This window comes from Carcharhinus amblyrhynchos, chromosome 18, assembly GCF_965287045.1.
Source record: "Carcharhinus amblyrhynchos chromosome 18, sCarAmb.v2.hapA, whole genome shotgun sequence".
Lineage (NCBI taxonomy): Eukaryota > Metazoa > Chordata > Chondrichthyes > Carcharhiniformes > Carcharhinidae > Carcharhinus > Carcharhinus amblyrhynchos.
The window spans coordinates 52857814-52874379 of record NC_137341.1 but is presented as its reverse complement, the minus strand read 5'-3'; the positions used below and the strand labels follow the sequence as shown (position 1 = coordinate 52874379).

Here is a 16566-nt window from a genome sequence, read left to right as displayed (position 1 = left end):
GTTGTACAAGATGATGAAAGGTCTGGATACAGTAGACATGGAGCGGATGTTTCCGTTTGTGGGGCATTCTAGGACGAGGGGTAGCAAATTTAAAACACTTCCAAAGGGTTGTGAATCTGTGGAATTTGCTATCCCAGAGGGCCGTGGATGCTGGGACACTGAATAAATTTAAGAGATTGATTCCAGAGATGGGGAAAAGTTAGATTTGTAATTGGTAATGTGTTGAAGGGTTATGAGGATGAGGGCATATCGGCCAGGATTGAATGGCAGAGCAGACTCAATGGGCTGAATGGCCTAAGTCTGCTCCTATATCTTATGAATTATAAGAGACAATTCCACTACGTGGATCCCAGACAGCAGATGGAAGTATTGTCATTCATAAAAAATCACAATCATAAGAACTAGGAGCAGGAAGAGGCCATCCAGTCCCTTAAGCCTGCCCCGCCATTCAACATGATTGCGGCTGGTTGTGATTTAACCTGAGGATCCCTACACCTCCAGGCGAGGGGTTTGACCAGGCGGGGCCTTCGTGAATAACCTTGGCCGGTGGGGGAATCGAACCCATGCTGTTGGTGTCACTCTGTCATAAACCAGCCATCCAGCCAACTGAGTTAATCGACTCCATCACTCACCCCCCCCCCCTCCTTTTTTATGACATATGTCAAATTGAAAGTGTGCATCGAATGTCGTGACACAATGACAGAGGCCACTGTAAAATAGTGGATTTGTCTTGGTTCTGAAGACTTGGAGACCTCGCTTAAAAATGAGCTGTTGGATTCTCAGCGAAACACCAGAAGTGTTATGGCATTGGCTGATTGCTTCAGGACAGATTGTCCATAAATGGTGCTTAACAGAAAGAATAGTGATACGTAGCCAACCACAGCCAAAGAGCATCTCAATTGGTGAATAGTGTATTTTGTCATCTTGGCACAGTGGATGGAAAGAATGCCAAAATGAATGTACAAAGTTTTTGGAGCAATCACCAGTCTAAGTCCACGTTAGGAAACCTAAAGGAGAGCAATTAAAAGTACCTTTTTGGTGATTCGAATGCGGGCGGGGGCTCCTCCTTCCCCCAATAAATTACATTCAGAGATGCAACATTTGTGGACGAGCCATAAATAACTTTCAACACTTCAATTCATCTGCTAGCAAAATGTCAGCTGGTCATAACCTCAGTTTAAATCATTCCAGGGCTGGACCTCTGACCCTGTAAATGCTACAAACTGTAAACCAAGAATAAAAGACACTTAATTATGTCAATGCTGTTGGTTAAATGTTGCATTTTTCAGGGACAAATTCAAGGATTCTGCTCTCTTTTATTTTCTCCCCCCCCCGGAGAAAGTCAGAACCGGATTTCTGAACAGTTTCTGTCTCATGTTCAGGATCCTGAGTTCAGAGCAGCGCAGGTCAGAAACACCCACAAATACATTTCTAATCAGTATCAGCACCGACTTTCTCCCAGTTTATTATCAGATCATGTTTTCGTAAAGGGTCAATCCAATCAAAATCTTCCTGCACGCAAATCAGTCTGCATTGGCACAGTAGTTAATGCTGCTGCCTCACAGTGGCAGAGACCCGGGTTCAATTCCAGCCTCGGGCCACTGTCTGTGCCGAATTTACATGTTAAAGTTCATTTATTATTAGTCACGAGTAGGTTTACATTAACACTGCAAGGAAGTTACTGTGAAAATCCCCTAGTCTCCTGTTCGGGTAGAATTTAGCACGGTCAGTGCACCCAACCAGCATGTCTTTCAGACTGTGTGCGAGAAAACTGGAGACCCGGAGGAAACTCATGCAGACACGCGGAGAACGTGCAAACTCCACACAGTGACCCAAGCCAGGAATCAAAACCGAGCCCCTGGCGCTTAGAGGCAGCAGTGCTAACCAGAGTGCTATTGTGCCCTCCACATTCTCTCCCTGTGTCTGCATGGGTTTCCTCCGGGTGCTCCAGTATCTTCCCACACTCCGACGATGTGTAGGTTAGGTGGATTGGCCATTAGTGTCTGAGGATGTGTAAATAGGGGGAATTAGTGGGGTAAATGTGTGGGGTTGTGGGTGTAGGCCTGGAGAGGGCCTGGGTAAGATGCCCTTTTGGACTGTCAGTGCAGACTTGATGGGCTGAATGGCCTCCTGCTGTACTGTAGGGATTCTGTGATATATGCAAATATAGAAAAATGAGTTTTAGACAAAATTAGTTAAAGGGAACAGTAAAGGAATCTGTTCTGTTCACACGCGTGCTCCAGATATATCTTGTATCCCTAGTTAGGATTTACTTCTTGTAAGAGGCATTTGTTTCTATGGAAGGATAGAACAAGACTCTGTCCATTAGCATCTTTCTCCGAGATTATATTTCCTTTCTTGGCAATGATTTGGTGATGAGCTGTAGTGATCTCACTGGCTTGAGAATCATGAGCATTCCTTTCTGTATTTTACAATCGTGTCGAAAAAGCCTCTTCTCCACAAATTTGTTTAAATAAGCTTTAGACTTTGTGCTTGTTAATCTTGCTGCTGTGTGCAGCAGCCAAAGCGCGCTCTGGAAGGAAGCTGCAGAACTAATAGCATTTCCAAACAAAAGTTTTGGAAAGCTGGTGGGATTGTTTATGATGCAGTCAGACATGACCCAGCTAGCACTGATGGTTAAATCCTCTGCTCTTTCCAGCCATCCTGAAGATTGTTTCATCTGTGCTGCAGCTGGGGAATATTTCTTTCAAAAAGGAGAGAAACACTGACCAGGCCTCGATGCCGGACAACACAGGTACGTTTCTCACACACGCAGGGTTTTGACCCAGGAAATTAGGCTGGCCTGATTGTGTGCGTGTAACAGGTTCTGTGATCTCTCTCTCTCTCTCTCTCTCTCTTTTGTGAAGTTGCACAGAAGGTGTGTCACCTGTTGGGTATGAACGTGACTGATTTCACCCGGGCCATCCTGAGCCCCCGCATCAAAGTCGGACGTGATTACGTTCAGAAAGCCCAGACCAAAGAGCAGGTAAGGATTTCCAGACCTGACCTCCTAACTTGTACCTTCAATTGTTGGGGATAATCTGGCTACAAAGCCTCATTACAATAAGTGAACAAACAATTCTGCGCCTCACCAACTTGATTGACTTCCTTTAAAGAGATGACAAAGATAATTGAGGGAAGAGCTGTGGATCTAGTTTATATGGACTACAGTAAAGCGAGTACTGTGTGCAGTTCTGGGCACCACATTTATAGGAAGGATGCGATTGCACTGGAGGGGATTCACCGGGATGCTGCCTGGCTTGGAATATTTATGAAGAGAGGTTGGATAGGATTGGGTTGTTTTTTCTGGGGCAGTGAAGACTGAAGGGTGACCTGATTGAGGTGCTCAAGATTGAGGGGCATGGACAGAGTGGATAGGGAGCAGCTGTTCCCCTTAGTTGAAGGGTCAGTTATGAGGGGACACATGTTAAAAAGTGGGGGATGGGAAGTTTAGTTGGGATTTGAGGAAAAGCTTTTTTACCCAGAAGGTGGTGATGGGTCGGAATGCGCTGCCTGGGAGAGCAGTGGAGGCGGGATGCCTCACATCCTTTAAAAAGTACCTGGATGAGTACTTGGTATACCATAACATTCAAACTATGGACCAAGTGCTGGCGAGTGGAATTAGGTGGGCAGGTCAGGGCCTTTCATGCATTGGTGCAAACTCAATGGGCCAAAGGACCTCTTTGCACTGTAATATTCTGTTCCACATGGCAGACTGGTACAAAAACTAAAACCACGAGATTTGGGGTGGACTGGCTAGATGGATACAGAACTGGCTTTGTCATGGGAGACAGAGTCGTGGTGGAAAGATGTTTTTCAGACTGGAGATCTGTAGCTAGTGGTATTCCCCAGGGATCAGTCCTGGGACTTCTGTTGTTTGTAGTATATATAAATGATCTGGAGGAAAATGTGGGTGGTCTGACCAGTAAGTTTACAGATTACATGAAGATTGGTGGAATTGCTGATAGGGATTGTCAGAGGATACAACAGCATATCGATAGATTGGAGACTTGGGCACAGAAATGGCAGATGGAGTTTAGTCCTGAACAAATGCAAGATGATGCTTTTTGGAGGATCAAATTTAAGTTTGAATTATTCTGTAAATGGCAGAACCCTTAGGAACATGAACATACAGAGGGATCTGGGCGTGCAGATCCACAGTTCCCTAAAAATGACAACACAGTTGGGCAAGGTGATTAAGAAGGCATGTAGCATGCTTGCCTTCATTGGACGGGTCATTAAGTACAAGAATTGGGAAATCATTTTGCAGCTATATAAAACCTTGGTTAGGCCACATTTGGAATATTGCATGCAGTTCTGATCACCACATTACCAGAATGATGTGGAAGCTTTGGAGAGAGTGCAAAGAAGGTTCACCAGGGTGTTGCCTGGTCTCGAGGGTGTTGGCTACGAGGAAAGGTTGAATAAACTAGGAGTGTTTTCACTGGAAAGGCAGAGGCTGAGGGGAAACCTGATAAAGGTCTAAAAAATTGAGAGGCATAGACAGGGTGGATAGTCAGAGGCTTTTATCCAGGGTGGAAGTGTCAATTACAAAGAGACACAGGTTCATGGTGAGATGGGGAAAGTTTAAGGGAGATGTGCGGAAAAGTTTTTCATGCAGGGAGTAGTGGGTGCTGGAAGCAGGCATGTTCGCAACGTTTAAGAGGCAAAAGGATGGGTACGTGAATAGGGAGGGAATAAAGGGACATGGACTGAGTAAGCGCAGAAGGTTGTTTTTAAGTTTAGTTAGGGTATTGTGATCAGCACAGGCTTGGAGGGCTGAAGGGCCTGTTCCTGTGCTGTACTGTTCTTTGTTGTTTTGTTTCTTTGTTCTAATCTAAAATGGCACATAACATTGCATCGCATTTACAGGGCAAGTAGATCAATGTCAATGATCCACAGGAACTTTCTCCCACACGTCTTCATCTCACTCCATCACTAGATCTTTCTATTGTTTGTTCCCTTTTGTACTGGATCTAATTTAACATTTAACCTGTATTGCATAAACATCATTTATTAAAATTACAATTTTATAATTCTTAATTCCCATTTTAAATTTCTTAACTGGAAGATACTATCATTTAAGAATTATACAGTGGGTTAACACTGCTGCCTCACAATGCCAGGGACCCGGGTTCATTTCTGGCCTAAGGTCACTGTCTGTGTGGAGTTTGCATGTTCTCCCTGTGTCTGTGTGGGCTTCCTCCCCAAAGATGTGCAGGTTAGGTGATTGGCCATGCTAAATTGACCCTTGGTGTCAGGGGGACTAGCAGAGTAAGTGGGGTTATGGAGATGGGCATGGATGGGATTGGGATAGGTGCAGATTTGATGGGCCAAATGGCCTCCTTCTACATTGTAGGGATTCTTGGACATCCCATCCATTTCTGACAGACTTTTTAAATGTGTTTGAGGTATTTTTCTCCATGTTTGTTGCGCATCCTGAAACTGCTTTTCGTGCTATGCCGGGAATGCATCTAAGAGTTTCGCAAAACCCGAGGCTCGGTACTTTCAGGTGTGGAGCTGGGTTTCCTAACCCTTACCCCAGATTTCCACACTACCCTGGAATGTAGAATAGAGCTAAATCTGTAGCTGCAGTAGGACTGGCCCAGCACTCAGCTCAAGGGGGAAATTATTCCTGATTTCTCAGCTGGGAAGCAACCAAGCACCTGGGGCTCTTCCCAAAGCTCGAATTGGTCTTGAGCTGGGAACTTGGGGCAGCACAGTGGTTAGCACTGCTGCCTCACAGTGCCAGGGACCCAGATTCAATCCCTGGCTTGGATCACTGTCCGTGTGGGTTTCCTCCGGGTACTCTGGTTTCCTCCCACGCTCCAAAGATGTTTGGGTGAGGTTGATTGGCCATGCTAAATTACCCCTTAATGTCTGGGGATGCGTAGGTTAGAGGGATTAGCAGGGTAAATAGGCCCAGGTGGGATTGTGGTCAATGCAGACTCGATGGGCCGAATGGCCTATTTCTGCACTGTAGGGATTCTATGAACTCCCTTCGACCAGGTGTTTTTCACTGATGCCCAGTAGCTGCCTGAAGAGGTCCCCAAGGTTAGTTTTGAATTTGCTTTAGATTATCTGCAGATCTTTGGAGCTTGGAGCTTCGAGCTTTGAGCCCAATGCTGGTGGAACAAGGGAAGCCTCCAGTGGTGCTCGGAGTTGTTCCTCCTTCTGCCAGTGCACATTGCCACCAAAAGGTGAAGTGGAATCGGGGTTACCCCCCAGCCCCGGGCTAACAATCAGGACAGGAAATTGAAGCAATCCCAGGCTTAGATCAAATCTGTGGCTTGGAGTGGTTTGCACAGGGTCATCTAGATTATTTAATTCACCTTTTAAAATAAAGTTTATTTAGTTATTGGTCACAAGTAGGCTTACATTAACACTGCAATGAAGTTACTGTGAAAATCCTGTAGTCACCACACTCAACGCCTGTTTGGGTGAATTTGGCATGGCCAGTGCACCTAACCAGCACATCTTTCGGGCTGCCGGAGGAAACCCATCGCAGACACGGGGAGAACCTGCAGACTCCACACAGACGGTGACCCAAGCTGGGAATCAAACCTGGGTCCCTGGCACTGGTGAGGCAGCAGTGCTGAGCACTGTGCCATCATGCCACCTATATCTGTTGTCCTTTTTTTTTTAAATTGTAAATCTCACCATTAATAATAGATTTAAGTGTAGTTTATGGTGTAGCAGAGGGAAGTGCCTGGAAGAGGTGGGGTGGACAAAACCCTCTGCTTCCAGGGCAGTCTAATCGCATTGTCTTCCAGCTATAGAAAGGTGTTCCTCTTGAAGGAAACACCCTGCTATTAACACAGCCTGGGATGAGGGTATGCGCAAACTGCCAGATTCCCTGTTGGTGACCATATTTTGGTTAGTTTAAAACAACACGGTCCCTTTGACAGCTTCCAGATTTGTTCTTTCAACAAGTGGAAGAGTCCAGGTGGAACGTCAAGTTGAAGAAAACTTCAGGATTGCATCCAATCAGAGATGATGCTTTCCATATATGCCCAAAAAAAGCATACAACACCAATATTTTATCATTGGAAACATGCCAGAGCTATGTTTCAGTCGTGGTAACATCCATCCAAAATGATCCTCTGTAACTTTCCTTTTACCAAATGGTTAATTTGATGATCTCACTCATTACCATGTTAGGTCTTGGGACCACCTCTCGTGGAGAATCATAGAATCCCTACAGTGCAGAAGAGGCCATTCAGCCCATTGCATCTGTACAGTCTGACAGAGTATCTTGCCCTCTTCCCTGCCCTTTTCCTGTAACCCTATATATTTACCCCATTAGTCAACCTAACCCTAATCTTGGGATATCAAGGAACAGTTTAGCATGGCGAATCCTCCTAACCTACCCATCTTTGGACTGTGGGAGGAAACTGGAGCAGCTGGAGGAAACCCACGCAGACACGGGAAGAATGTGCAAACTCCACGCAGACAGTGACCCAAGGCTGGAATTGAACCTGGGTCCCTGGTGCTGTGAGATAGCAATGCTAACCACTGTGCCACCATGCTGCCCATGTGATTGACCCAAGATTATTCTGAGAAAATGCTGGGAATAACCTTCTCTGAAGTGAGCCTGACCAGCATGTCACGGTGCTTGTGTCAAACACAACAGAGTGGGTCACAGAAACTGATGTTGTGTCTAATGCTGGGGTTTATCTTCCTGACACAGGACTGCTATGTACTTTGAGAGTGTTCTCCAGTTCAGAGCACCGAGGCAATGTGTCATCATCAAATACAAAAACCAAAGAAATGTTTGGAATGACAACACAGTCTGAAATTCAGAACTAGCACTGAGGATGTTAACCTGGATTTAATTACAGTTTCTAAATTTTATCATTCTACATCTTAACTATTTGTGAATAAGGAGGTTGCTCTTGAAGATTTTCATCTGGCACTTATCAGGACAAATGCAAAATTTCAAAGGGAACACTAATTAATACTTGATTAGAAGCATAGAAGATAGGAGCAGGGGAGGCCATTTGGCCCTTCGAGCCTGCTCTGCCATTCATTACGATCATGGCTGATCATCCAACTCAATAGCCTAATCCTGCTTTCTCCCCATAACCTTTGATTCCATTCGCCCCAAGTGCTATATCCAGCCACCTCCTGAATACATTCAATGTTTTGGTATCAACTACTTCCTGTGGTAATGAATTCCACAGGCTCACCACTCTTTGGGTGAAGAAATGTCTCCTCACCTCCATCTTAATGGTCTACCCTGAATCCTCAGACCCTGGGTTCTGGACTCCCCCACCATCAGGAACATCCTCCCTGCATCTACCCTATCTAGTCCTGTTAGAATTTTAAATGTCTGAGATCCCCCCTCATTTGTCTGACCTCCAGTGAAAACAATCCTAACCTGGTCAATCTCTCCTCGTACATCAGTCCCATCCCCGGAATCAGCTGGTAAACCTTCGCTGCACTCCCTTCTCAGAGAAGGAGTCCAGGACTGCAGACAATACAGAAAAGGGGAGCCGATTGGTTGACCAGTTGACTCTGGTCAAGACGTTGCCATGGAGAATACTCAGGGAGCTATGACCCCTCCTGCTTCTGTTTTAAATCTAAAAAAGATGCAATACCTGGACATGTTCCTTTTGCCTGCAGAGCACAGGTCCCTGCATTTGAATATAAACAGCTTCCAGCAAACCACCTTGCACACACAACCTCAGATCCTCTGTTGGCATCTATTTAATTCCACATTTGAAGTGTGATGTTTTTAAAATGCTAATACTTGTTTCTGTCACAGGCTGACTTTGCAGTGGAGGCTTTGGCCAAAGCAATGTATGAACGCCTGTTCCGTTGGTTGCTTATTCGTATCAATAAAGCACTGGACAGGACTAAGAGACAAGGGGCCACGTTCCTCGGAATTCTGGACATTGCCGGATTCGAGATATTTCAGGTACTCATTTGCCAGACAGATAGCTGTGCGCTGAAACCTATACAGTTTTTGGATTTCTGTCTGTCTCTCTGCGGGATAGAGTCACAGTAACTTCATACCTGTGGGGAGGGGCAGCTGATTGACTGGAGATTGTAGCATTTATCCCAGCCTGGATACATCCAATTCTGCCTTGGAACAGTCTGTTGGGGGATATGGATAAGTAACACAGATCAGTTCAAGAGAGAGTGAGAAGCAACCCATTGGGAACAGAGACAGAAGAAGACAGGCTCTATACGGCTGAAAGACTGCGCTGGGAACCTGGGCTCCGAGAGGATGGGGAGGGGATGCTGCGGGCAATTTGGTGCCGGGAAGCAGCTGTGGTGATCCAGTGGGGCACAGCTGTAGCAGAAGAGATTGAGCAACTGGAAAGCAAAGTGTCAGCCTGGGACAGCCTGAGTTGGAAGAGTTGTTGAGGGAATGTAGAATCTGTATTCTTAAAACAGGAGTCGAAATCCATAAGAACATGAACATAACATAAGAAATAGGAGCAGGAGTAGGCCATCTAGCCCTTCGAGCCTGCCCCGCCATTCAATAAGATCATGGCTGATCTGTCGTGGCTCAGTTCCACATTCCCGCCCTCTCCCCATAACCCTTAATCCCCTCGCTTATCAAAAACCCATCAACCCGTGTCCTAAATATATTTAGTGAGGCAGCCTCCACCACTTCAACGGGCAGAGAATTCCAGAGATTCACCACCCTTTGAGTGAAGAAGTTCCTCCTCAACTCCGTTCTAAACAGTCCCCCCTTTATCTTGAGGCTGTGTCCTCTAGTCCTACTGTCCTCCAAGGAAGAGTTTTGAAGAGTTTTTGTGACTCACTGAAGTCTGGGGGGGTTGCTGAGAAAATTTGGGGGACCTTTCTTGGATTGTGACTGCTATTTATTGCACAGTTTGTGGTGTGAACAACCGCTGTTTGCCTGTTCTTTCATGTTTTCTTTGTGTTAATTCTGGATGTCAGGAGTACAAGGTAAATAGTACAGACTAATTGCTTTGTTAACTCAGATATAGTAAAATTTCTTCTGTTTAAAACTGTGAATCTTGTAGATTGATTATTTTAGTGAGCAACTGGAATTTCCAATTTTCTCTACCTTAATAAATAAGGTTACAGATCACCAAACGGGACGTGACAAAATTCAGGGGTTTTATTTGTCAGTTTTATTTGTGATTGGAACAGATGTTTTCCATTTCCCAAATGTATAGTTTACACCGCAAACAGCCAACCAGTTTCTCTTTCCAGTTGTCAGATCAGAAATGTTCTTATTCCGGTCTTACTATGAAGATAAGTGTTCAATACTCGGATGTAAAATACTGACAGTGCCAATTACTGATGAAAAATTCCAGATCCGATGTTACTTAACCTTTTATCCCATCTATCCTGAATGCCATCAGTGACGTTAAGTCAATGGGTTAATTTGCAATTGCCACAGAACTCTTTATGATCAGCAGCCAGAATGTTTTTTTTATTCACTCGTGGGACATGAGCGTCGCTGGCTGGCCAGCATTTATTGCCCATCCCTAGTTGCCCTGGAAGGGCAGTTGAGTGAACCACATTACTGTGGAACATGTAGGCCAGACCGGGTAAGGACGGCAGATTTCCTTCCCTGAAGGACATTAGTGAACCAGATGGGTTTTTCTGACAATTGACAATGGTTTCATGCTCATCAGTAGATTCTTAATTCCAGATATTTTTTATTGAATTCAAGACCACCACCTGCTGTGGTGGGATTCGAACTGATGTCCCCAGAACATTAGCTGAGTTTCTGAATTAATAGTCTACCTCCAACAATACTCAAGAAGCTTGACACCATCCAGGACAAAGCCTGCTTGATTGGCACCACATCTATAAACATCCATTCCCTCCACCACTGATGCTCATTAGCAGCAGTGTGTACTGTCTACAAGATGCACTGCAGCAATTCACCAAAGATCCTTAGAACCCTCTAAACCCACAACCACTTCCATCTAGAAGGACAAGAGCAGCAGATGCATGGGAACACCACCACCTGCAAGTTCCCCTCCAAACCACTCACCATCCTGACTTGGAAATATATTGCTGTTCCTCTGCAGTCGCTGGGTCAAAATCCTAATTGACCCATTGTGGGTCAACCCACAGCACATGGACTGTAGCGATCCAAGAAGGCAGCTCACCATCACCTTCTCAAGGACAACTAGGGATGGGCAGTAAATGCTGGCCAGGCAGTGACGCCCATGTCCCACAAATGAATTTTAAAAAAGTAATACCACGAGGCCATTGCATCTACTGTTGATGAGAGAGCAGCAGACACCCCAAACGGGTGACCGTGAAACCATTGTTGGCACAGAAAGCAGCATACAATCATTCATTGTTTCTCTGCAGTTTTGCCAACTACAATATACAACATACAAATGTTTCAAGTCCAGATAACCCTTTGTCAAAGCTTTCAGCATCCACTGTAATTGTTTTTATCCAGTGGAAACAACCTCCTTGCTTCTATCTTATATATTCCCTGCATAATGTTGTATGTTTCTATAAGATCTCCCCTCATTCTTCTGAATTCCAATGAGTACAGCCCCAGTTTACTCAGTTTCTCCTCATAAGCCAACCCTCTCAACTCTGGAATCAACCTAGTGAATCTCCTCTGCACCCATTCTGATTTTACAGCCACTATAAAATATCTGCATATTCTATATAATAGTGACAATGCTAAAACACTCTTCAACATTGCAACTTCTTTTATCTTTACAGGACAACTCCTTTGAGCAGCTCTGCATCAATTATACCAACGAGAAACTACAGCAATTGTTCAATCACACCATGTTCATTCTGGAGCAGGAGGAGTACCAGAGAGAGGGCATCGAGTGGAACTTCATTGACTTTGGCCTGGATCTGCAGCCCTGCATAGAACTGATTGAAAGAGTGGTAAGGAGCATCATCATCATCCAGTGAGGAAGAGGGAGAGAGAGAGCCAACATTTTGAGTCTGAATGACTCTGTCAGAGCTGTGACAAATCTCCGATGAAGCACTGTTGAAGGGTCATCGAGATTGGAAACATTGGCTCTATTCTCTTTCCACAGATGCTGTCAGACGCACTGAGACTTTCCAACACTCAGATTCCAGCATCCACAGTATTTTGTTTTTATCATTTTTTTAAAAATTCAGTCATGGGATATGGGTGTCGTTGGCTGGTCAGCATTTCTTGCCCATCTCTAGAGCTGGTTAAATAGTCACGGACACTGATACAGGTAGCTGTTGAGAAATATACATTGGGACTGGATGGATCACAAGAGAATTTTGGTTGCGAACAGGCCATTTGGCCCATCTTAATTCCTCCATGCAGAGAGATCCCCATTGTTTCCTAAATGATTCTTGTTTCTTTTGCCTCCATGTTTCTATTTATCTACTCCACTTTTTGTGTGAAGACGTATTTCCTGATATCTGTTTTTAAATGATATTTTATCCACCTGAATTGGTATCCCTTTGTTCTACTCATACACTTTAATTAAATGTAACATTCCAAGTTGAGGGTTTCTATATAAGTAACAAGTTTATGTTCCTCTAAGATTTCACCTCACACATGTCCGTCCCAGACTGGAAAAGCAAAGTCTTTGCCATCCTTCCTCCTAATTCAGACCTCTGGAGTTTGGAGCTCGGCTTGTGGCCCTTTGTCATGCCAATTCCAGTGAAATTAGTGCCTTCCTTCCTTTAGTTGGGATTCAAGTTACAGTCTGGTAAAAGTACCATGAGATTTGAACACTCGCACCTCTTGCATGCCCTGTTTATTTAATGATGTAGTTCCGTATCGTGTTGCTATTGCTGATAGCTGTTATGTAGCCATTGGACATGTTTAGTATCGAGTGTTTAGACTCTCAATCTCCTTCAGTTTCATCAATTGCCATTTCAACACCATTCATGGAATATCTGCGTTTTTGAATTATCTTTCTATTCCTCGCACTGTACATTAGTCTGGTTACATTTCATCTCCTTTTGATCCATCCACTGTCTTTCCCAACTCGTAGAACGTAGAACACTACAGCACTAACAGGCCCTTCGGCCCACAAGTTGCGTTGATCATATCCCTACTTACCAGGCCTATCTATAACCCTCAATCCCATTAAATCCTATGTACTCATCCAGAAGTCTTTTAAAAGACCCCAGTGAGTTCGCCTCCATCACCAATGGCAGTCAATTCCACTCACTCACCACCCTCTGAGTGAAAAACTTACCCTGACATCTACAACTCATTGGATAATTTCTCAACAACCTCTTCCAGTTTCTTGCTCTCGCTTGTTTCGTATCATCTGTAAAACAGACTACATTATGCTGCATTTCTGATTCCTCTACATACACGTGAACTAGAAACAGGACTACCAAGTCCCGTTCTTCACCCCATTCTGACACACCCCCTCAACAGTCAGGCAGCATGGTGGCACAGTGGGTTAGCACTGCTGCCTCTCAACAGCAGGGAACTGGGTTCGATTCCTGGCTTGGGTCACTGTCTGTGCGGAGTTTGCACATTCTCCCTGTGCTTAACGTTTATCCCATCTATCCCTGTAACCCCATAAATTTACCCCATTAAGTTTCCTCCCACAGTCTGAAAGATGTGCTGGTTAGGATGCATTGGTCGTGTTAAATTCTCCCTCTGTGTGACCCAAACAGGCGACGGAATGCGCAGACTAGGAGATTTTCACAGTAACTTGCTGTGTTAATACAAGCCTACTTGTGACAATAATAAATAAACTTTAAAACTCACTAGGTAAGATTTTACAGCCCCTCTCAGGCAAGGTTGTAAAATCCTGCCTGAGACCAACAGAGATTTCTGTTCTAGGTGGGCCAGGTGGTTAGGTTTTGGCCAACATTTCCTGTCTTCCAACATACTTCTTACCCATTCCCAGGGTCTAGTCTGAATGCCCACAGTTTTGGGTTTAGTTGTATAAGTTGTGGGTTACTGCAGTCAGTCTGGGTTTTAGCTTCCCCATGGTTAACTGGGCAGGATCTCTCCCCTCGATCAGTGTTTGGTCCAGACACACAACTGGAAGAAATGGACAGAAAATTTCCACAAGGCTCCAGAGGGAGCTAAGAATGTGCAGCCTGAACCCAGATATCATTACAGGCAAACACAGTGAAAAACCCAACCACTAACCAGCTGGTGCAGTTGCTGGGTGAAAAACAGCAGTGTTTCTTCAATAGAATAAGGGTGTCATTTTGAGTCAGTGATTGAGATATGTTTATGTGCTGTTACAAAGCCAGAAAGATCATGAACACTGCAAATCGGGTGCAGTATCTGGCCCAGTGGTTAACACTGCTGCTCACAGCACCAGGGACCCGCGTTTGATTCCTGGCTCGGGCCACTGTCTGCGTGGAGTCTGCACGTTCTCCCCGAGTCTGCAAGGGTTTCCTCCGGGTGCTCCAGTTTCCTCCCACTACTAAGATGTGCTGGTTTGGTGAATTAGACACGCTAAGTTGCCCCTTAGTGCCCTATGATATATAGGTTAGATGGATTAGCGGGGTAAATATATGGGTTACAGGGATAGGGCCTGTGTAAGATGCTCTTGTGGAGAGTTGGTGCAGATTCAATGGGCCGAATGGCCTCCTTCTGCACTGTAGGAATTCTGTGATCATTTTCCAATGTGAAAAATATCATGTTATTTGCAGTCCCTGCAATATCTAATTCAGGAGTTTATTCTTAAACTGTAGAGAAATAATGGGTTTCAGAACCGTTCACCTTTCTCCTGAATAATGAGAATGATTGCAATTTTTAAAACCTATTCCCCACGGCAAAATGTTTGATTTTCGTTTTGGCATTATCTCAAGATGACTTGGATCAGAATTGAAATTCTGAGTGTGGAATTACAGAAACAACTCGAATGTGGAATATTAACCTAATCATCGGAACTGTCTTGCCACAGAGAATATTCACATCACACAAACAAACCATTTGTACCTCGTCTCTTTAACAAACTCCTATTTAGGAAATTTTATCAGTGATTTTTTTTTTTCTTTTACTCATCAAGTCTTTGAGTATTTTTGTTTAAACTGATTTTCAGACGAACCCACCGGGTATTTTGGCTTTGCTCGATGAAGAATGTTGGTTCCCCAAAGCCACGGACAAGTCATTTGTGGAGAAGGTGGTTCAGGAACTGGGCAACCACACTAAATTTGCCAAACCAAAGCAACTGAAGGACAAAGGAGACTTCTGCATTGTTCACTACGCTGGCAAGGTAGGAACCAAGCAATCAAGGCGACATGATTGAAATGTGCCTATCTTTTCAAAACCTCACCTGTGAAATGTGTCCAGCTGCACTATAATAATTAGAATCGTAGAGCTTTACAGCACAGAAAGAGGCCCTTCAGCCCATCATATCTGTGCCACCCCACCAAGCACCTACAAAGAACAGAGATGTGCAACACAGGAACAGGCCCTTGGGCACCAACCCCCTCCCAAAGCCCATGCCAATCAGGATGCCCTAACTAAACGAAATAAAATCTATCCATCAACTATTCTAATCCTATTTCTCCAGCACTTGGTCCACAGTCCTGTGTGTTATGGTATTTCAAGTACTTGTCCAAATGCTTCTTAAATGTTGAGGGTTCCCGCCTCTACCATCCTATCAGGCAGCAAGTTCCAAATTCTCAACACCCTCTGGGTTAAAAAGATTTTTCCTCAAATCTCCTCTAAATCTCCTGCCCTTTACCTTACCTCTGGTGCCTTCCTGGTTATTGACCTCTCTATCAAGGGGGGGAAAAGTTCCTTGCTATCCACCCTGCCCATGTTCCTCATACACCTCAATCAAATCCCCCACTGCCCCAGCCTTCTCTCCTCTAAGGAAAACAGCCTCAACCTATCCAGCCTCTCTTCATAGCTGAAACATTCCAGCCAAGGCAACATCCTGGTGAATGTCCTCAGGAATAACTGAATTTTATAATCAGCTGTTGCAGACAGGGAATGGGTAAGATGGCCAACCACTAGTTTCTCATTGTCAAAATCGATGGCACTCATCAAAGCCAGAAACCTCCTTTCAAATCTGGTTTTGCTTCCAGATCGCAACATGTTAAATTTAGATTGAACTTGTCATCATTTTCCTTATTTCTTTGGCTTTGCCGTACCAGTTGTGATTGGATTAAGTTGTCTATCCATTAGTTGGGTTGAATCTATTGCTGTGTGATTGAGTGGAGCTGGTGTTTAGCCATTAGGATGGTTTCCAGGGACAGGGCTGGGCTTCTGGATCTCTGTTCCAGAGAAAATAAACAAATGTGTAGAATCTTTTAAAGAAAAATTCTGACATACCATCATAAACAGTTTCAGGCAATAGTATATTTTCCAATATTTATTAATAAAGCTCATACTACAGAGTCAAGGCAACATCATGAAACAATGCAAAGGGCTGAGGTATTAATGGTCTTGTTCTTCAGGTCCCGTACAATGCTGGAAACTGGCTGACGAAGAATATGGATCCATTGAATGACAATGTCACCTCACTACTCAATCAGTCATCGGATAAATATGTAGCAGAACTGTGGCGAGATGGTGAGAATATTATTGATAATACAGAATCCATTGGGAATACATAAGCCATTAATTACTAATTAAAAATAACATTTTGGGTGTTTTTTTTTTAAATGTATTTATTA

The 16566-nt window shown here is 44.3% G+C and overlaps 1 protein-coding gene across 3 annotated transcripts in view; it reads left to right on the top strand.

Moving 5' to 3' along the window:
* myh11b (myosin, heavy chain 11b, smooth muscle) overlaps positions 1-16566 on the top strand; it is a 161161-nt gene that overhangs the window by 93623 nt on the left and 50972 nt on the right. For all 3 annotated transcript variants that reach the window (XM_080207029.1, XM_080207028.1, XM_080207030.1), the window contains 6 exons: positions 2660-2755; positions 2868-2986; positions 8768-8920; positions 11683-11856; positions 14982-15155; positions 16348-16462. In XM_080207029.1, coding sequence (XP_080063155.1) covers positions 2660-2755; positions 2868-2986; positions 8768-8920; positions 11683-11856; positions 14982-15155; positions 16348-16462 — 831 coding nt within the window. The remainder of the gene's footprint in view (positions 1-2659; positions 2756-2867; positions 2987-8767; positions 8921-11682; positions 11857-14981; positions 15156-16347; positions 16463-16566) is intronic.